A 21,351-nucleotide genomic window follows, 5' to 3' on the forward strand; every position below is an offset into this window, starting at 1 on the left:
TGAATTCTAACCGGCCATTGCTATAAATTAGGGATTCTCACGTCAAGCATTGAACCAAAGGTATTGGAAACCTTTTTTTCTTTTTAAATTCTCTTTTCAGTAGACTGAAATTTTTTGATTGTGCTCCTGGACTGAAAATGAGTTAAAGCATCAGTCCTAAATCTGTTTCCTTCACTTTGTTCTACTGAAGCGACTTTAAATCTGTTCTTAACTATTATTTTGTTAATCATTTAATGGGTCTCAACAAATTTGACTTGGTGTTGTACTGTTTTATCATAAAAAGGATTCTTCTGGAGTCGCAGCTATAGACAAGGGGGGGGAGTAAGGCATATGTTGGACTGTGGACTGGTTTTCATGCTAGTTCAGTGAGTGCCGAAATGGTTTAGGGAGTATTTAGTAAAGAAAAGGTGTAAACTGCATGTAAGATATTTAAAAAAAAATCAGATGTGGGAATTAATTCATTTATTTAAAATACTGTGGTACTGACACTTGAAGCAGAAACTGAGGAATGCTGGTCATAATGGAAAGCAGAACTGATGAATGGGAATTTCATCCAAAAATGCATTTTTCCAAAATGAAATAGATAAAACATGGGACTTCACATCCCGGTAGTTGCTAGTGAAATAATTTTCAGAACATTTTACTTTATAAAATGCTGTGAAGTATTGTGGTGTTTGGATAGTGCATCACTGAAGTTTAATTTATGTATTGTATTATGTATTTTACTGATACTTTGATAAACTGGTTATGTACTGTATTTTACTGATAAACCCAAGTACTCCAACAAAATACTGATTTACTTGGCGGTTGTCGGTTTCAAGTTGTGCGTTTTTCATACTTCATTCTTAAGTGGCCACATTTTGCTTATGCATCTAGTCAGTCTAGATATGTAGATCTCTTGTAAGACAAATGAGCAAACAGATTTCTCCTTACTGTTTCAGGTAGAGAATTATCGGTGAACACAAGAATTGAATGAGCTAAAAATGAAAATGTTAAATATTAAATCAAATTTCCTGAATGATGAACCCACATTTTTTCCATCAATTTGTGAATAGTAATCCAAAACAAAAATGTACAAATGCTTATATAGTCAGAAAAATGACTATATATCCAAGATTCTTAAATCCAAACATGCATGCAATCTATAACAGTACAGTTTTTTAAATTACTTTTGGGGATTTTTTGTGCTTTTTGTCCAACTAGCTAATTTACAACCGTTGCATTGACATCAAAAGCAGTTTCTCCTTCTGAGAAAATTAGTCCTTATTCTGTTGGAATTTTGGTCTGAGGTTTTCCTGGGAGATGTTTGTAATTGCGAAAGCTTTAAGCAGATGTTGCTCAAACTTGAAAAATAAAGTGGTTTCTGAAGTTTGTGTGAAACAACCTCTTGCCTTCTCTGGTGATTCACTGATTTGGTTTTTATAGAGAAAATGCTCTTTCTGTACCTTTGTCACATTCAGATACTTATGGGATAGTGAGGACTTGTCAGTGAGTAGTCCTCTTTATGAAAACAACCTTTTTTTTTCTTTGTGTTGCAGGCTGGCAGAAAAGAGAGGAGTGATGCCCTTAATTCAGCCATTGACCGGATGACTAAAAAGACACGTGATCTCCGCAGACAGGTTTGTCACCCATTTTCTGCCTGCACTACCACTCAGGCATACAATAATAAAACTAGTGGACAAGATTCTTTTTGCCCATTTTCTTCTGAATGTTCAAAACATTTAATGCTAAAGTGCCTGATTAGGAACACAGGCATCAAAGCCTCTTAAATATTGATTTGCTAAAATATCATTGAAATGCATCACTACGGACTAACATCCATGCTTGTCAAGTCTCCTACAGATTGTTGCAAAAGTATAACGAGTTATTTCTTTGCTAGTATAACTGAACATTAATTTGATTAGTGAAATTAGTTTTTGGTCCGGAGTGTGTGTGGTAGCTCTGTCCTAATAGTCTCCCACAGAAGATTGTGAGTATAATTAAGGGTGGCAAGTAGATGAGCTTTGCACGTACTGTGCAACCAGTTGTCCACAGTGTGCTAAGCTAAGGATCTCCATAGCCACACGGAATGAAGCAAAACAGTCCTTTCTGCTAAACCCTGTAAAATCTCTTTATATAATGTCTGGTTTAGATGGGTTTAAATATTTTTTTTAAAAAGTTAGGAGCCAAAGTAAAAATTGATTTTTTTGCAAGTTGCTTAATATTCCTGTGGGATTGGCCTGCGACAAAGTGCTACACAAGCATTAATAGCAGCCCATCCAGTGCTATAAATCTCTGGAACCTCACAGCCGCAGTGTAGGTTATTGCTTTTAACAAGATGTTAATACCCAATAAGTACAGTTCACTTTTCAGGCTGTGATAAAGTTTCTCTTGTCCCAAATGTCTGACTTAGAGTGATGATCAGGCTTAATGCTAACAGGTTTTCCCTGTTGCAGAAATCAATCGATTTTCAGAGCTCCCATAAATGATTACATCTGTTTATCAAAGAAATGTCCTGCTTTTCTGAAACCCTCACCAGGACAAGCGGGCTTGAAATGGAGGCTTCTCTCCTGTGTGCATTTTCCTTTTCTTATTTTAAAATATTAGAGCAATATAGTAACGTTGACTTAATTTAGCTCATCCGGTGACTAATATTCCTTTTTTTAATCATGCCTAATGTCTGCTTTCCTTTCATTTCCTCAGCTGCGTAAAGCAGTAATGGATCATGTGTCGGACTCGTTTCTGGAGACCAATGTTCCCCTTCTGGTGCTCATCGAAGCTGCAAAAAACGGCAATGAGAAAGAAGTGAAGGAATATGCCCAAGTGTTCCGTGAGCATGCCAATAAGCTGATTGAGGTAGGTGTATACAACTCATAACTTTTCTTGTAACCCCTTTTCTTGTTTGCATTTTTTTTTGTTTTGTTTTTAGAGAGATTTCTGCTGTTGGGGTGGATTCCCACTAGTGCCATTACTGTAGAGCTCAGTTCAGTTTCTAGTAAATCTCTGCTGTTGCCGTGTTGTGCAGCAGCTGGCATTTTATTTTTTCTGTTTTTCTAGCCAATATGTGCATTATGTTTGACGGGTGGCATTTTGTTATCTTTGGTTTGTGAGATAAATGGTGTTTTTGTAGCTTTCCCTACAGAAGCCAGTCTATTTTCTTTTTTAATACATTTATTAAAGTAACTATCCCTACTTCTCTTTAACAAATAAAAATCACAGGTTCTCACAGTAGTAATGACTTTTTTTTACAATTGTTCCTTGATGCTGCTGTAGAATAGTTCAACAGATATTTGGAGTTTCCTTCACTGGAATAGAGGCAATACTTTTAAGTGTTAGCTGGTTTTATCATACCAGCTGACAAGTTCTTAGCTAAATGAATGGTTTAAAAGAAGTTGTTTTAAAGGTAGGATGTCTGACTTTTTTTAAAAAGAGGGTGCCTCTGTAGATGTTTAAAGTTCAGGATATATAAACTGCTCACAAAGATGGTTTTTTCTTTGATGGCAGTCCTGCTTCAGCATTAGTATTACATTATTTTAAAAGATTGTGATCACTGTATTCACCTCACCAGTAGTGCTTCTCTGAAAAGAAACTTTATAATATAATTCCTTATTCTGGACACTCCACTCAAAGCGCTTTACAGGTAATGGGGACTCCCCTCCACCACCACCAGTGTGCAGCCCCACCTGGATGATGCGACGGCAGCCATAGTGCGCCAGTACGCTCACCACACACCAGCTATCAGTGGGGAGGAGAACAGAGTAATGAAGCCAACTCATAGATAGGGATTATTAGGAGGCTGTGATTGATAAATGCCAATGTGAAATTTGGCCAGGATGCTGGCGTTTCATAAATTGGGCACAGCCCCTATCCCTCACAATAATCCAGAAGCAGTAGAATAATCTGCAACCGCACAAACAAACTGGCCATCTGTTTTTCTTTTTCATGTGTAAGAGCATAAACCCTTTTGGAAATTTCCTGACTTTCACACCAGTCATGGAAACATTTGTGGATGTCCTCAGCTCTTTTCAGATCCCTCTTGAGAAGCAGTGCTCATTGGCCTCTCCCGGAGTGTACGTGGCTGTTTACCCCACAGTGTGTTGGCTAGCAGGAACATTGCATGTTGGTCCGGGATCACAGGAATCCTGGCTTCTGTAGATCCTTGCTTTTCCCTAACTGTTGGCAACTGCATTAAACTGTTAAAAATAGCTGCCACATCTTCTAATGTGCATAATCCTATGCTGTAATACATTTTTACAATATGCCCTCAGTTGATGTAACAGCCATGAAAAAAGCACAGTAGAAGTAAATATTTAGGAAAATGGCCATAGAGAAATATTAAATCTAAGTCACTTGCCTTATGTAATGTTACGGAGCAGTGTTCTATAAGCATGCCTGTAATTGATGACCTGTGAAGTTTTTCAAGTACATCATGAATATCGTGAAAAATGCTTGCAATGAAATGAGCAAGCTGGCCCAAATGGCCTTCTCAATTTGTAAGCTTTATATTCTTCTGAAATAGATTCCAGCAGTAGTTTTTTTTCCCTTAATTTGAGTTTGTTGAAGCGTGATATCTTAATGACGTCTTAATAAAGAACCTCTTTAACAGAATCCAAACTATTTGTCACTGTGAATAATCAGATTGTATTAAGCTTTGTTTTTAAAGCTGTGATTGTGTTCAAGTATGGAAATGGATCTAAAGGTATTTTACAGCCTTAAATAGCATCTGTTTGGATTGAAGAGGACATGAATGAAATATTCTGGATGCAGTGAATACCTTTTTATTCTTCAGTCGGAACTGAAGATTACTTAGATTTTAGATATTATCCCATTATGCTGAAGGCAGTTTCTGTCCAGTGCCCTCTACAGCTTGTTTTCAAGATTAAAGAAAATAGTTTGAATGTAAAGTTAATTCCAAATAAACTAGCACGTTTGTTGATGATCTTTCATAGTACTTTTATGTCCTTTTTCCACCATTTCATTTTTATTAATGCAAAACTGTTGTGCTGTTGATATACTGTGATCTAAAATAAAAGGGGTTTAAGTAAGGTATTAAAGGCAGAAACGAGAATATCCATCCAAAAGTAGTAAATGCCCAGCACATGATGTTGGTGTTGAATTGGTTATCTGGTGTAAATGTACTGTCAGTAATTTGAATGATTACTGAGGGAGACCAATCAGTTATTTTTGGACAGTTAAGTGCCCAAGGGTACATATTTTATTTAAATCTCCTTGTCATAAACAGGTATTTTAATTCTTTAAATTTGTTAGCTACACTGCAGATCCAAGGACACAACCATTAAATGTCCTGGAGTAAATCCACACGCACTTGAATTGTGTGCCCATTTAACATTACATCTAAGGTTTTTAATATTGATTTTCTTGACAATTTTAAAATGTATACAATTTGTGCAGCGCAAGAAGATTGCAGACAATAGATGGTTGTATATGTGCTTTGCATAGGAATGCCCTTGTTTGGTGCTGGGTTGACACCCTATAATAAGTGCTCTTCATTAATGCAGCTTGTGGGGAAATTAAAGGCCAGGGGGCTTAAGAACTGAGGCTGTTGTTTAAACCTTGGTGGGAAATGGATTCACAGGGTTGAATCTAAATAAGAACAACAGATAAGCGTGGCAGAAGTCTCTAATCCATTCTGGGATCTAAAATGCCACCTCCTTTTAATGTATGGTTCCTATATAGCACTTAATTGTACCTGAATACACTGACAGCAGTTCATCACCAACTCATTACAGGCTAGTGTAGTTCCATTTGTTTGACGTTCATGTAGTTGAATGCTTTTTTTCCCCCTCCCACCAAAATAGTAAATCCTCGATCTCACCAGTAGAAGTTACTGGGTTCAGTATTTAAAGATTCTTTATCACCTCAGACACTTTTCCCTAGTCTTTCACAAATCTGAAATATAAACATGAATTTCATTAACATAGTCTTTTTACTTGTCTAACATTTTGAGAACTGATGTAATTCTAATTTATCTGTACTTTCTTTGCAATGAGCAATATTGGAGAAGTGGGTTTTGTGTCACTTTAAATCGGGAAAATGTTTTGCGTCGTTTGCTGAATAACATGTTTAGTCCTGATTTAATATTCAACAAGGAAAATGTAAGTGGGCCTTATTTTTTCTGTTTTTTAAATGTTACATCTTATATGCATATATTTAAACACTATGAGCTGATTCTTAAAAAGAAAAAATCACTTACGCTGAATTATATTTTAAATAAACTTAAAGTGCAACAAATAAAGGTAGTTAAATTGTTACGTCATTCTATCTGATCATGTGAGCAACAGTGACTGAAGAAGAAATGCGTACCTCCAGTTTTGAATGAGAAACAGCCTAGTTCAAAGAATGTTTTCACTAGAGCAATTTCTTATTGAAATAAAGTAACACTGCTCATTTGGGCTTATGAACAGTGCTAACTGTTCAGTTTTATGCAAATTAATTTTTAATTTTTTTTTCCTGCTTCTGTTTATGGGCTGTCCCATTGTGTGATTTGTATGCTTTTTAGGAGTTAAGATTACAGCATTAGTCAGAAGGAATACAGTGTTATCCTTGTCTAGTTATAACTTCCAGTTCTTATTTAACATGTAGAAAACAGCAGAAGCATCTCATGGATTTTTTTGTGGTGGTTGCATATTGACTTGGAAAAAGGAGTCCTGTGTGCTTTAAGAAAGTATTTACTTTTAATAACCCACACAGTTCGTTTCTAATCTTGTAGGGTTTGCAGGTAATCCTGATAGAGCATTATTAAAGAAAAAGTATATTGACTGAAATCCTTTTTTCTCCTCTCTTGGAATTCATAACCATCTGTGTTTTCTGGATACACTAGTTGCTTTGTATGTAAAAGTGAATCATTTGTGAACAATTTTGAAAGGAGTTATTTTATGGTTCCTTTACTGTTTGAATGTTTTAAGTAATGTTGGCATTTCTTTGAGAATTCAATTAACTGATGCACAAGATGCAGCAGTCACAAATTATGGTTTTATTTTGTTTACTTGTGCAATTCATAAATTTGGTCCATTAAGTTGTGTATTCTAAAGGGGGTTTGAAGTAGAATTTTGGGTGGCCCTGTTCTTTCACATATGTACACGCCTCGTATGATAGAAACTGCAGTTCCAGCTAGTGCCATTTTTATTTTCTTCATTTGCAGTACCTTTTATTAACGTGCAGTTACAGAAACTGATTGCATATGTTTGAGTAAGGGTCACTTACCTGATATGCACATCCTGCAGAACCATTGAAGCAGATGGCGGCAGCTAAAAAGTTTTTTTTCCCTCGCGTGCACATACAAATCAGTTGTCTGTTAATATAAATATAGAATTTAAGATTGAGACAAAGCAATTCTTCACTAAAGTGCTCCATATTTCTAGAATGTTAAGCTGAAAAATAATGAGCTTGTAAAGAAATTTGTGTAAAACCCATTTCTTCTTTGATTGCGCAGCAGATGCCGTATGAAATTTTAATTTCTTGAGGTAGAGGCTGAAAAGTTATTAGAAATCAATTTACTTTCAGAAGCCAAGAGCTTATCTGTGATGTGACATTTAAAAAAATCTTTTTTAAAAAAATTACTTCTCATAGATCTGAATAGAAACAATGACAAAGATTACTTACCCTGCACCTCTGATAAGGTTATTCTAGCATACTGTCATGATAGAATCAAAAACAGTGCACACATGTACTTTGTGTACCTTTATTAAAACAGATTTTTTCTTTATCCATCATTTTCTTTATTACACAGAATCAGGTACTGATGCTGTATTTTAACAAGCATGGATGAAGATAGGTTTTAATACATACAGTTAGTCACAGTGAATCTGTAATGGGGTCAAAGATCCTCTTTCGTACCTGAAGGATTGAAGAACAGTTAAAAGTGGTTGATCAGAGATTTGTGGAGAAGGCAAAAAGAGGGAAAAAAAGGGTCACCTTTCAGCCTTCACATGGCTTAATATTGAACTTTTAAATTACGTCTTTGCCAATGGCAAGTAAGTGTGCAACAGTCATCTACCAAATTGTTTTCTGTCCCTATAAGTGATCAACTGTTGAGGCACGTCCCTTTTAGCTGCATTGCCAGTAAAGTATTAATATAGAAACAAGTAATAGGTTTATTCCAGGCTGAAAAGAGAAGAAAGAAAACTACGTTTCGGCTGTGAAGCCTTCTTTAGATGCATTAATACACACAGCTTGGCTTGTTTTATAACCTGTCCAGAAGACTTTCATGTGGTACCTTGACTGAGATCTTCTAATCAAGGTTGCTAGAAATCAAACTTATGGGAAGGAGAAAAATTACAATACTTTTATCAGCCGATGGGTGGTTGAAGTAGACTAAATCTTGCATACTTCAACTGTAATGGTGCAGCAAGATTTAGTCACATCACTGATTACCATGCTAATGCTCTTTCCTGATCATGGAGGAATGTTGATTTTTACATTCATATGCCTTCTTGTCGTCTTGGCCCTTTTTGCTTATTATTGTAGTCTTGGAAGAGAGGTGCTAATACCAGTTCTCTGGCTAAATGTGACTTTGGAATTTCCTGAACTGGTCAACTTAAATTTCCCCTTAATTTAAATTGGTTTATTGTCTCGCTTATCCACCTGATTTACTGTGTGGTGGGACTGCTGGTGCAAAAGGAAGGCTTCACATTACTCAGGTAGGGCTGCATCCAGTGGTGGGTGCAGTGTATCCCCTCCCACATGTAATGTGTTTTGGGATCCTTTGGGATAAAGATATATAAATGCTATACAAATATAAGAAATAAGTTGAGGATTTGCTTATACTGCCATCCTTTGTTTCTGCAGATGAGTCTATCTGAACTTAATAAAAAGAGCAAACTTTCGATTGCTGGAAAAATCAATCAGATCGCTTGAACTTTTGCCGTCAGAAGTTCATTCTTAAAATCCCCCTGATTTGAGTAGAAACAAAACCTCAACTGCTTCTGGGTTTGATCTGCCAATGTAAATTTTTTATGCAGTAACTATGCGAACTTTATGCCTTCCCAAGAGCAGCATGTTCATTTACGTTTTATAAACTGATGTAATGTTAATCTTTTTACCATGATTTGGGACTTGACAAATAAATGCTCCTCAGCATAATGTTTTCATATCTTGAAAATGCTCTTGATGTAAAATTTAACTTGGTGATTGAAGAATCTCGCCCCCTGAATGTAACAAAAAAAATCTGCTTTGGGATTTTATTTTAATCTTGACCTTTGCCTAAAATCCTCAATGATCAGGACTTTGCTAAACTGCAGTTCTTGCTTTTCTGTTTTAAATGAAACATCATCTTGTAAACCTTCCAGTGTAGCAAGTTTATATACATGTTATAACTGCTGAATCTGCACCAATTGTTGGCTTTCTCACATGCACACGTCTTTAAACTTAATTTAAATACACAAGATTTGATGCCTTCTAGTGTTTGCATTATATAAAAGGTTTTAAATGTAATTATGATTATGGTCACCACCCCCACTGCTAAGTATGAAGTTTCATCTCGGTACATAGGGTAGTTAAACTCCTTTTTAAATAACATTGGTTAACTATGTTTCCTCAGAGTTTTAAATTACAACAACTGAGTCTGAAAACTTGAGCTGGGTGTGCGGATCTATTTTCCTTTTTTTCCCCGTTCTGACTACACTTGAGCACTGTTATAGAGATGAAAACTATATTTTGATGGCCTTTGTCATGTGTGAATAAATGGACAGTCTCATGTGTAAGAAAGCACATTTTAAAGTTAATCTTTAGTTGAAAAATGTTTTCATTTGATTTGTATGTTCTACAAATGTAGCTTTTTTTCCCCTGCTCTTTCTTTCTCATCAGTGCACCAGATTTAGCTTTTGAAAAAGAATAGCAATAAGTGGTTAAAGAGCTGCTGGAAAGTGCCATTCAATTTAGGTTAATGAAATATCAGGAGTGGAATGTATCTTGATTTGTCTGATTTCTGTTGTGGCTGGATCTGAATTACTGGTGGTGGCAGGGGGTTTCTCATCATTAAAGTGTCAGTAAAGTAGTAGTTTTTCTAAATGTTTATGCCCATATTTAGAGAAATCTTAGGACTGAGCCAGTTAAAGTTCCAATGTACCGAGTGGTCAGAAATTATTTTTAAACTGCTAGGCACGGTAGCAGAATACAAGATTTCTAAAATAGCATTGCTAAAAGTTATTCATTCTTTAGTACAGTGAGGTTTAAACCGACGGCAGTAGAGTTGCAGGGGGTATCACCTTGTTTAAGGTTCATGACCATAAGGCCATTGTCAGGGTTATTGACCTCTGTTTGCAGTGAATGGGAAGTGTGTAATGCTGAAAGGGAATGTTTAATTCATCATAGTACTAACTTCTATTTGGAATGAGAACCTCTACCAGTACATGTTTAACTATGTACTGAAGATTTTAACACCAGTTCTTCAAGTTTGTTTAAACAGCACAGCATTGTGAAAGCCAGTTCCCCTTTTTAGTTGCTGAATATAATTAGATTTGAAAATACAGATCTGTCTAGGCCTTATCCACGCACCGATCTTTTGACTGTCATGTACCTACTGCAGTAATGTATTATATTCTCCCCCTTTTTCCTATTTTTTCCTCTGCTGTCCGTTGTAGAAAACGGAGTTACATTTTTTATTTTGAAAAAACTGTTTTTGTAAATGACATTCTAGTGAGAGTATCAAGTTTAATTTTTATTCTAAAGAAATTTGATTATATGCCATCTTTTGATGTGTGATTTTATACTAAATGCATTCAAAAAGCCCGACCTGTTTTGCTTATACAGCTGTTTTTATACTGTATGCAGGTTGCCAACCTGGCTTGTTCCATTTCCAACAATGAAGAAGGCGTGAAGCTGGTTCGTATGGCTGCTTCTCAACTGGAAACTCTCTGCCCACAGGTATATAAATTGCAAAAATCCTATGGTGTTTTTTTGTTAGAGAATGTTCTATTAAGGCGTAATAAGGAACACCAAAGCTGAAGCTTTGTTCACAATGTATACAGCATGTTAAGGTTTTTATCTTACAGACTGGTTTTGTTTGAAAGTAAATAGAAAACAATGCAATGCATCATCCATGCCACGTCAGTGCAAAAGCTTTACTTCAGGTTGGTGTAGCCTGATAAAAAAAGATCTTGCTGAAATGTAACGAGATTTATGACGAACCTTTGTGTTTTGTAGGTGATTAATGCAGCCCTAGCTCTTGCTGCAAAGCCAAATAGTAAAGTGGCTCAAGACAACATGGACCTTTTCAAAGACCAGTGGGAGAGGCAAGTTCGTGTGCTGACTGATGCTGTTGATGACATAACTTCAATTGATGACTTCTTGTGTGTGTCTGGTAAGTGCTTTGATTCAGATTGATGATTTTCTGGAATAAGTTGGTATCATTCAAGATGTAGGGATTTTAGCCCTGCAGCACAAGACCTGTATTGTTTTGTTCATTTCGACAGGTAGCTCATAGGCTGGTGTTTCTTTCATTCAGCTTGTGATGCGTTCTGCCAGAAAGACTGATAACCGTAACACCTTTCTCTTCCGTATGAAAGGACCTGGCCGTCAGCGAACTGTTGAAAATTGACAATCTGTCATGTATGTGTGAAGTCCCTGAACAAACTCCTTGTCAGACTGGCTTAAAAAGCTCTCATTAACCTGAGCAGCGTTTTTTTGCCTAGAAGCAAGGACAGACATCAGTGTACACTGTTTATTTGTATTTTGATGCCTATTGGAAACAAGGTCCTAACTTATTGCAACCTGTGAGTTTGCCCTGGCTAATGAGGTTTTAAAAGCCTTTGATCATTCAGGGACACTTGAGTGAAAGATATTTACTGGGCGCCAACTTAATGCACTTGAAATTCTTATTTCTTATAATGATGTGCATCTTTCTTTCCCAGAAAATCACATTTTGGAGGATGTGAACAAGTGCGTGATTGCACTCCAGGAAAAAGATGTGGATGGACTGGATCGCACTGCAGGAGCCATCAGAGGGCGGGCAGCCAGAGTGGTTCATGTGGTCACTTCTGAGATGGACAACTACGAGCCTGGCGTCTACACTGAGAAAGTTCTGGAAGCCACCAAGCTTTTGACTGATACAGGTAAAATGTACCTTAACATCTCTGACCTTATACCTTCTGGTTGCTGATGAACAGTTATCTAATGGTTTAAATTCATTGCTATCAGGAATTGCATTTTTACTAATGTTGGAGAGTTGATGAGAATAGTAAAGCATGGGAGAATTGGGAGAGATTGGGAGTTGTTGATTTCAGCACAAAGAAGAATCACACAGGAAAATGTTAGTACACTGAAATACTGTTTGCACAAGAAAATAAGGTGTAGTCTGGAGCCTCTCCGATATGGATGTTTCAATGAGGCAGCTATATAATGTTTTGTCAGGAGGCATGTTTTGAGAAGAAAATGGTATCAGACCCTCAGGTTTTCAAATTGCTTTGCTTTTATTGGGTTTGTAAATATTTGGAAATACCAAGGAGTTAGGAACCCTAACCCTAACCCTGGCTAATTTTAGGCGTTTCTCCAGGCTGGTCTAAAGCTTTTTCTTGACAGAAAGGCTAAAGAGGCAAACTCGCGGCTGTTCTCCCTTGTGCCTGCTTGCAGCAATGGAGTTGATGAGTGTGCATATTAATGCAAATCTAAAAACTTACGTTTGGAGGTTTAGTTTTATAGTTATGGGTTAGATGGAAACCTACTAGAACTACTTTGCAAAAGTCGGGGTTCACTGATCAAGGTCAAGTTAACACAGAAAGCACATTGCTGAAAATGCTTGTGATTTTATGTTGCCTTCTTCCCAGAAGACTTGCTGGTTAAAAGGGCTTAAGGGTAAAACTGCTGTGAAGGTGTGTAAAATTTACAAATACCATAGTAGCTGTACTTTTAAAAGGATTATTTTTTCCCCCTCTTTAGAGGTAGTCTTTTTGTTTTAAATTCGTTCCAAATTCTGTGACCCACAAGGCAGCATTTACAGTAGTCTTCATATTATTTTGGGTTAGTTTGCTTTTTTGGGGGGGTTAATCCAAATTACATAAAGCAGAGAAGGGAAGAATGGTGTTTGCTTGCTTTGGACCTGTTCTTTTTTTTTTACTAAATGCTTTTAGGCTCAGTTCCAACTCCATCCGTTTTAACTGTTGGTGCTGTCCCTTGCAGTGATGCCCCGTTTCAGTGAACAAGTGGAGGCAGCAGTAGAGGCCCTGAGTGCTAACCCAGCTCAGCCAGTGGACGAGAACGAGTTCATAGATGCCTCACGCCTGGTGTACGATGGTGTGCGCGATATCAGGAAGGCCGTGCTCATGATCAGGGTATGTTTGACTACTACATTGTGAAAGCTGTCATGTGGAATGTTCTTCACCTCTGTAATTATGGGAAAGCTCAAAGGCCAGATACTATCTTCCTTTTGAGGTTGGAATTTTTCCATTTTAGATGTTGTGTATGATTTCCTGACCCCTTGAAATTAAAATCTTGAAGCCTGTAAATACAGCAGAATAAGCTTTCATTACTCATGAACATATTTCGAAAAGCAAAGCGTATGAAAAAGACAAAACTGATTTACATGCTAATATTTCATTCAAAGCAGGTTAAATTAAAACCGCTTATCCAAATTATGCTGCTCATATATTATCTACAATTTCAATTACTACTTTTAGAACCCTGATATGCATGCACAATAAACACAAGAGCCTGGAGATTGGGTTAAAATAACAGACTAATCCACCTAGAACAATTCTTACATAAATTTCTGCAACTCTCAAACTGTTAATCTGTAGACTGCTTTTCAAATCAATGACCACTTGAGTTTTTTAATAGAAATTTCCTTGGCCAGTCAGTTATATTTGGTCTCATTTGGGTTAATTTTCACATCGTTACACGTGCCTTAATGTTAGACATTTTAACTGTTTCATACTGTATAGGCAGAATTTAATTACTTGAAACTGAACAGAAGCAAACCTGTGTCATTATGTGAATGGTTATTTCCCTGCTGGGTGCTAAACTTCTACAAGTCTGCAGTTTAGTCTGCCATTTTGATACAAATTGGCATAAGCTGTGATATTTTTATGATTCATTGTTTCATTCACTGTGAAAGTGAAAAGTGATTTAGCTGGCTTCTGTGATGTGCTTTTTATCCTGTTTCCCCCTTTATAAACTTGAGACTTGTTGCCGTCTCTTCTCCTTCTTTCTGCAATCCCCCTTAATTAGTGGAGTACTTCGAGTTTTAATTACCTGATGTTAATGCTGTAACCATTCTTTGGAAATGTATTGTTTACTTAAAAGTAAATGCAAAATCCCACAGTTACTTAAATAATTGAGATTTGTAACAGCAGTGTAAAACTATCACAGCTGTAAGGTGATTATTTTTGAGGTTGTCTGAGCTTTAAATATGGAGCTTGTTTTGTCTTCTGTTGAAAAGCGTTTCATTGCTTTTCTTTGATATTGAGTTTTCATTAAATCCAGGTGCCTTTCCCACGCAGTCAACCAGTAATCCAGATTCTGGTATGGTTAGTAGTGTGGAGATCATACCAAAAATATATTTGCAAAAGTGGCAAAAAATGAGAACGTAGACTGAGCAAACACCTGGCAGATTATATTCAGTTTAGGCAATATATTGTGTTGTGTGCAGGTAGCTGAAAAGTAAGCTTTGAATGTAAGGTGCTGTAAACTGACCTTGCAGCAGCATGAGACTTTTTTTTATATTGATTCAGTAATTTTCTATACCAACCCAATTTGAAATAGCCAGTTTTTCTTCCACATATTTGCGTTTCCAGTTGAAAAACCTTTGACCAGGGTTTCTCCAAGTTGCCTGCCTTCTTGGGCCTTGTCTTCTAACGCATCATTAGCGATATCGGCCTGATTGAAGTATTAGCGAGTCATTAAGAGCGCTGCAAGCCTGAACTCAACCAGGAAGCTGCTGAGAATGTTGCGTCACAGAGTTGAGAGTCCTGACTCACCAAGTCCACTACTTGCGCCACCACTGGGGAAGCCTGGTCGCGGTTGGCTTGTGACATGACAAAAACTCGAACCCGGGGTCATAGAGGTCAGCCTGCTCTTGCACTCTGGCAAGCATCTTCAGGGGTTTAACTGCTTGGCAGACTTCTGAAAAGCTTCAGTGTTGGTTGACACTTTCATCTTCTAAGGCATTGTGGAAAAGCAGTAAGAAAAACGGGACATATAGTGAGGCGTAAAATTTCAGTCGAACAATGCAGTAGCCAGATCTTTAGAATAGTGTACAGTTTTTGTTGTTATTCCAAAAAAATACAATTTCTCTGGAATCAGTCCAGAGAATAGTAACAAGATAACAGTCCTATTAAACATTAGTTTTTACATGCTTCATATAGCAAAAGTTTATGTAGAAAATACACATATAAAAATGACTATCTCAGAATTATAGATTGTGGGCAGTAGTTAACTGAAATTGTCAAAAAAATACACCTGTTAGTATGAGATGTAATGCTGTACAGTTTTATGTGTATGCATGTTTATATAAGACAAACATTAAGGCAACTCCCTCCTGCAAAAGTACTGTACTATAAGAAAATGCATTAATTGTATATTGTACCTTACTTTAAGACATAAAGCAAGTATTCTTCTTTCCGTTTTCAAAATGGGATGGCATAGTAACAATTGAGCAACACTTTAGTTGGAAGCATAGCTTTATTGCTTACTTGTAAAATGAAACGTGGCTACTCCTCTATATGATCCGACAACCTTCGCGTTGCTGCTAGTTAAGATGGACAGAGTCTTTAACCTCTGTAAGTAGAATACTTCTATCCCTTGTACAACATCTCTTGATGCTTGACAGTAGCGCGGGGCTGTTGGAATCCTGGTGAGGTTGCTCGCGGGAATGTCTCCGTAATGAGACATTCTGGCTGCTTGGACGGATTTCACCTTTACTGTTCAGAATAACATTGTAGAACTGTGCTGCTGTTTTCTAATGTTTTCAGCTAGTGGACTAAAACTTACTTTGGGTTCTTAAGTATGGTATGTAATTGATTAATTTGCCATGAGCTAACTTATGTCAACAACGCTTCACCCTCTAGTACTATGATATAGATAAGTCTCATTTTCTCATGTCACCCTCTTTTCCAAATCAGAGAACACAGAGTATCCTCTTAAGATATTGGTATTTTAGTCATACTTTGGAGTCAGCCTGTTTGGCTATAATTATTGTAGAACTGTTTAAATGAATCTTGACTTTTTTATTGAAAATCACAAGATTTACTTTAATATATTTACTACAATAGATATCTAAATATTATCTTTGATGGGTAGTCATGTATGTACGTTTGAAGCATTTTCTGGTAAATCAGTCCTGAAAATAGAATTTGTTCTGTCATACAATTTTGTGTTGACTTTAGGGTTTTAGTGAGCTTTTCCATTGTTATGTAATTGGACAAATGGTGTAAATGAACAAAGTTCTTATCTGAAGAATAGAATAGTGTCATTTGGTAAGCATCATCTGTCACTAAGATAATCCACAACACCTGTTGCTTAAGTATGTTTACCATTGAGTATGGAGCTAGTGGCACATAGATTTATCAGTTAAAGGCCTAAAGAATCTGCTTCTGTATCCTTTTCATTTGGTAGCCCTATTGCTATATGTTACCTTGAACAGTCAACCTTATTTAAGGTGATAATTCAAATAGATATTTTACTTTAGTTTTGTGATTACAATTAGACACTTCAGACGTTTAAGCTAAAGCATGCACCAATTGCTGGTGTAGCTGTTGTAAATTGTACCTTCTTGGTTGACGCAACCTTAAGGAAGATCACTGTCAACATTGTTTTGCTTTTTAATTATGATGTTACACTGACATAATATTCTACACCTTGATTGCATCACAGCTTGATTGCATCACAATGAAACACATGAAACTCATGAGTTTAAAGAAAAATCCCATTTCCAATAGTGAATGTTGAACGGAATATAAATGAGCACAGTGCTGAAATCCCAAAAGTTACAAGGTGAATGAAGCTGGGCATAATCTGAACAGATAGAGCACGCCGTTGGCTTTGATGACCCATTAAATCAATTGACTAGGCAGAAGATGGTTATAACTGAACAGTGTAAATGTTTTAATGAAGTGAAGGTCTTTGCAAATGAACAACTTGAAAGTTGCCGTGCTTTTCTAGAAAGAACAAACCAGCCTGTTGGAGCATTAAAAGCAGTGCAATTGTATGATGTCTTTGCCACTTCACACCTTGCTGTTTGCTTAGTATTATAGCTGACTGATGGGTGGAGAGAACAAACTTGAATTAGCAAAATGGATCTGGATTCTTCCTGGATTAATTTTTAATCTACATTTTCTACTTAAGGAGTGGGTCAGTCTAAATTATTGCCACTGAAAAATGTCGCTGCTAATGTTATCCCTCATATTGCTGCTAAAATATCAAGTTGAACTTCAGAGATGTTAATTTATTTTACAGTCCATGTATAACTTGTTCCCTACCAACCCAATTCTATTTATACACAACTGTATGTAGACAGCACATACTTGCATTAATATTTTAAACTATATTGTTTAATTACATCTATTAAGTCATCCTTAAGCTTGTAAAATATATTGAAACGTTTAGTGGGAAGTTGCTCATGCATTATTTAGCACCATTGGATTATGCAGAAAGTTTTGAGGCTGTATAACACTTTTTATACTGCAAATAGAATGTCTGCAGATTCACTATTTCTTTTCTTTATAAGCCACAAAGATGCCCCGGTACATTTCAGTCACTGATTAGTAAATTGCACAATTATACAGAATGTATTATGTAAATGAATTGGCAGATCAAATAAAATTGATCAGCGGTGTTCTAAATCTGTATTGCAAATTTCTGCATCAGGGCACGGCTTGATTTTTTTTTTTTCCCTTGTAGACTAGAGGTTTGCCTGCAAACATCATTTGTTTAGGAAACACGTCAGTGAATCATTGCTTGGAGGAGTTCCAATCCTGAGGTTGACATTGTGTACCGTGTTTATGTATATCATGCATCTAGTGCAGTGAATGGGTAGCTATGTTGTCCTTCTCCTTTCTGAGCTAATTTCTGAACAATATTTTGTTACACAGATTGCCATTGAGTGGAGGCATTACATGAAAGCTAAAGAACCCAGTGAGCATTTTATGCATGAACCCATGGAAGTGTGGCCAGTTATGGAGGTTATACTAGTATTTCATACACACTACAATACCTTTTTTATTTTGCTAATGAATTCACCCCTCTTGATTTAATTCAGATCCCTTTCCCCCCTACAGTGTCTGCAGAAAACCCACTGGTGGCTTGTGTGTATTAACATGTGGGAGCAAAGTTATTGTATGCAGCATGCTTGGCATTCTGTGCAGGCTTTGGAAAGGGCAAAGTGCTGGCACCAGGGAAAGGACAGCTGCAGAGTTTTACTGGAGCCAAGAGCTTTCCTCTCCATCCTTCTCTACAGAAGTCAGATTATGCATATTGTAGCATCACCAAATCTTCGAATGTATTGCTGCACCTTTTCCATACAAACTGTTCTTTTTAACATGCAAAGGAGTCACAATTAGATGGTATACCCATTAATTTATTGTATTTAATTCCCTTTACTCATATAAGCTTAAATAAAGCCTTTTGAATGCAACATACATGATACAAGTTTGTCCCAGAAATTGTACAGCCAAACAATGCAGCTTTGAATTTGAACTGTGCAGTGTCACATTAAAATGTGTGTTAACAGAGTGCATGGTTATAAATCAAGGCAATTCAATGTAAAGAAGCATAAAATGGATTACTACTAAAATCTTCTTAAAGGGGCGTTTACGACCAAATACTGTCTTTATGTAGTGTTATAAAAATGACCTTTTGTTGAGGCCCCTTAACACAATGTATAAGTATGATGTTGTCTTGGGAGCACTTTCTGTGAGTGTCTTGGTTTAATTGACCAAGGGAGGCATAAATGGAAAAAGTGGCTCATAAATGTGACATTTCTCCTTTTCAATGTGTCCACAGACCCCAGAAGAACTGGATGACTCTGATTTTGAGACTGAGGACTTTGACGTAAGGAGCAGGACCAGCGTGCAGACAGAGGACGACCAGCTGATCGCTGGACAGAGTGCTCGGGTAAGAAATCTTTCATCTTAAGACTGGTAGACAGGTGCACTCATTTGAATATTTAGGCTTCTGAGCTGATGCCCCGTTATTGCGTGAGGGCTTCCCTCCCACTTCCTAAATATTTAGTAAGTTCAGAGATGTGAATGCAGAATTGTTTTAGATGAGCATTTTCTCATCTTTTTTTAACCATGTCTAAGGGATTTAAAAATATTTTGAGGCCTTTCATCATGTTTTGAACCCATCCGTCACATTTAAACAATGAAAGTAAACTCATTCATGTATTGGTCAGTAGTTGTATAAACATTGAATTAAGAGAGACTAATGAGGAGGGGTGTTATTGAAGTACTGTGGAGATTATAAATTCGTTGTTTCTGGAGTAAAACATACCACATGGCAAGTAAATCAGGGATGGTCACAGGGTCGTATGAAAAATAACTGGAACTGGCAGGTTATATTTAACAAAGGTTTGTATACAATATAGGTACAAAAAAAACAGCTCTTCAGGGTACCCAACTTCAGAAATGCTATGAAAAAGTCTAAAAAGAAAGTAATTACAAAACAGAACCCCCCCCCAAAAAAAACAAACCTCACACAGATAAGATGCCATCCCCACCATCAGTGCTGGGTTTAAATACCACCCACCCCCATATTGACAAGCAACCTCCATTTAAGCCAAGAGGAGTAACCCAACACAAAGGGCAAATTGTGGATCCGCATAGGTAAAACATAACAGGACCATTGAACAACAAATGACAGCCTCAAGAGAGGTCATGGGACGAAGTTATGCACTGCCTTTGTCGCTCTTGGTTACTTGAAAACAGGGTATAATTACATATGGAGCCATGCAGTAGTCTGTGTTTCCACTTGAAGCCCTAAAAGCACCCTAAAACCTTACTCTCGGAAAATAAAAGTACAGCCAGTGAGTGCTACTGAACTGTTTTTCTATCTTAAAAGTAAGGGAGACTTAAATACCTTGTTGGTGGGGGAAACAAAAGCAAAACAAAATGATTAGGTCACAGACCTGCTGTGCTAACCACATTAATATTCCACAGAAAGTGCTGTGACTCCTAATGTTAGCCCAGGCTTGTCCCCCGCCTCTCTCTGCTGCAGGGGGACACCCACAGTTGAAGCGGATTCTTTTTTGTTGGAGAAGAATATATATATTTTCCCTTCACTGAATATTCTGGTCTGCTACAGTGGTGACAAACGCATCCAGACATGTCAACCAATTGAAAGGGAGAGATGTAGTTTTAAATGAGGCAATGCAGTCATGGGTGTTTATATTGATTCTAGTGACTAAATGTAAACATGAAGTTTCCTAAGAATGACAAGCTGAACAATTTTGTTCCTATGTGGCTGGAAAGCATGAAGAGACCTTAAGTGGCGCTTAAGGGATCTTGTCACAGTGGGTTTTGGTATTTAAGAATCTATTACAAAAAGTATAGAGAAGCCTTTTTTATAGCTGTTACATACCATTTTCCTAATGGGTAGTGATAGTTTTGGCATTAAATGTACATTCCCAAACGATTTTGCAGTGAAAAACTATAAAACTATTAGTGCTTAATTTGATTTTGGTCATTTTTTTTGTAAGAAGCAAAAAAAAAAAGCAATTACATTGGAAATAATTTGATGTCCTGTTAACTTGAAATAATTGTCTTACACCAGAAGGCTTGAAACTTCAAAAAGATGGAGAAAAGATTTTGAAGCAGGAAAATGGTTAATTTTTTTTCGTTGTAAAATGGTCCTATAAATAGTATTTTCCTTGTAGGGTCACAAAGGAAATGGGTTCAAGGTGATACAAGCTTTGAAATTCAAATTCTCCTAATGTGCTCAGATTTTTAATAATGATAATACTGAATGTGCATTAAAGATTAGGGAGGATCTTTTTTTCCCTTTTCCTTTTCTCTGACAAGACTTCTGGAGATATTATTTTATACTTTCTCAGAGTACTATAAACCCTCAAACAGAACTGCTTTCATCATCTCTGGATTAAATGGGGAAAAATGTCAACCTTGCATTTTAATTAGCATCTATTCTACACTTGGCTCCTGGAAGAAGCTTTAATTTTATGTAAGATGCTACAGTTTAAGAAAAATAATTGCACTATCTTACTGATTGCAGGAGCCAAGATCTTTGGTTTAGGTTAAGTGGAAGCTGGTTTAGGTTAATTAAATGTTTGATTTCTGGTTTTAGAAATGGTTCAATCCACATTTGTTTATAGATAATTTCTCTGCACCAGACCTCTCTCCTGTTACTTAAGTCCTCTTATTTATTAACTGTTTAGCTAAAATGTGACATACAGGGGGTAGACAAAATAAT

At 36.7% G+C, this 21,351-nt stretch overlaps 1 protein-coding gene across 4 annotated transcripts in view; it reads left to right on the forward strand.

The window, feature by feature from the left end:
* ctnna1 (catenin alpha 1) overlaps positions 1–21,351 on the forward strand; it is a 109,511-nt gene that overhangs the window by 66,541 nt on the left and 21,619 nt on the right. For all 4 annotated transcript variants that reach the window (XM_088931532.1, XM_088931535.1, XM_088931536.1 and 1 more), the window contains 7 exons: positions 1,539–1,619; positions 2,683–2,835; positions 10,771–10,863; positions 11,143–11,299; positions 11,850–12,050; positions 13,114–13,265; positions 18,931–19,041. In XM_088931532.1, coding sequence (XP_088787658.1) covers positions 1,539–1,619; positions 2,683–2,835; positions 10,771–10,863; positions 11,143–11,299; positions 11,850–12,050; positions 13,114–13,265; positions 18,931–19,041 — 948 coding nt within the window. The remainder of the gene's footprint in view (positions 1–1,538; positions 1,620–2,682; positions 2,836–10,770; positions 10,864–11,142; positions 11,300–11,849; positions 12,051–13,113; positions 13,266–18,930; positions 19,042–21,351) is intronic.

Source organism: Atractosteus spatula, chromosome 14, assembly GCF_055471065.1.
Source record: "Atractosteus spatula isolate fAtrSpa1 chromosome 14, fAtrSpa1.hap1, whole genome shotgun sequence".
NCBI classification, from domain to species: Eukaryota; Metazoa; Chordata; class Actinopteri; order Semionotiformes; family Lepisosteidae; genus Atractosteus; species Atractosteus spatula.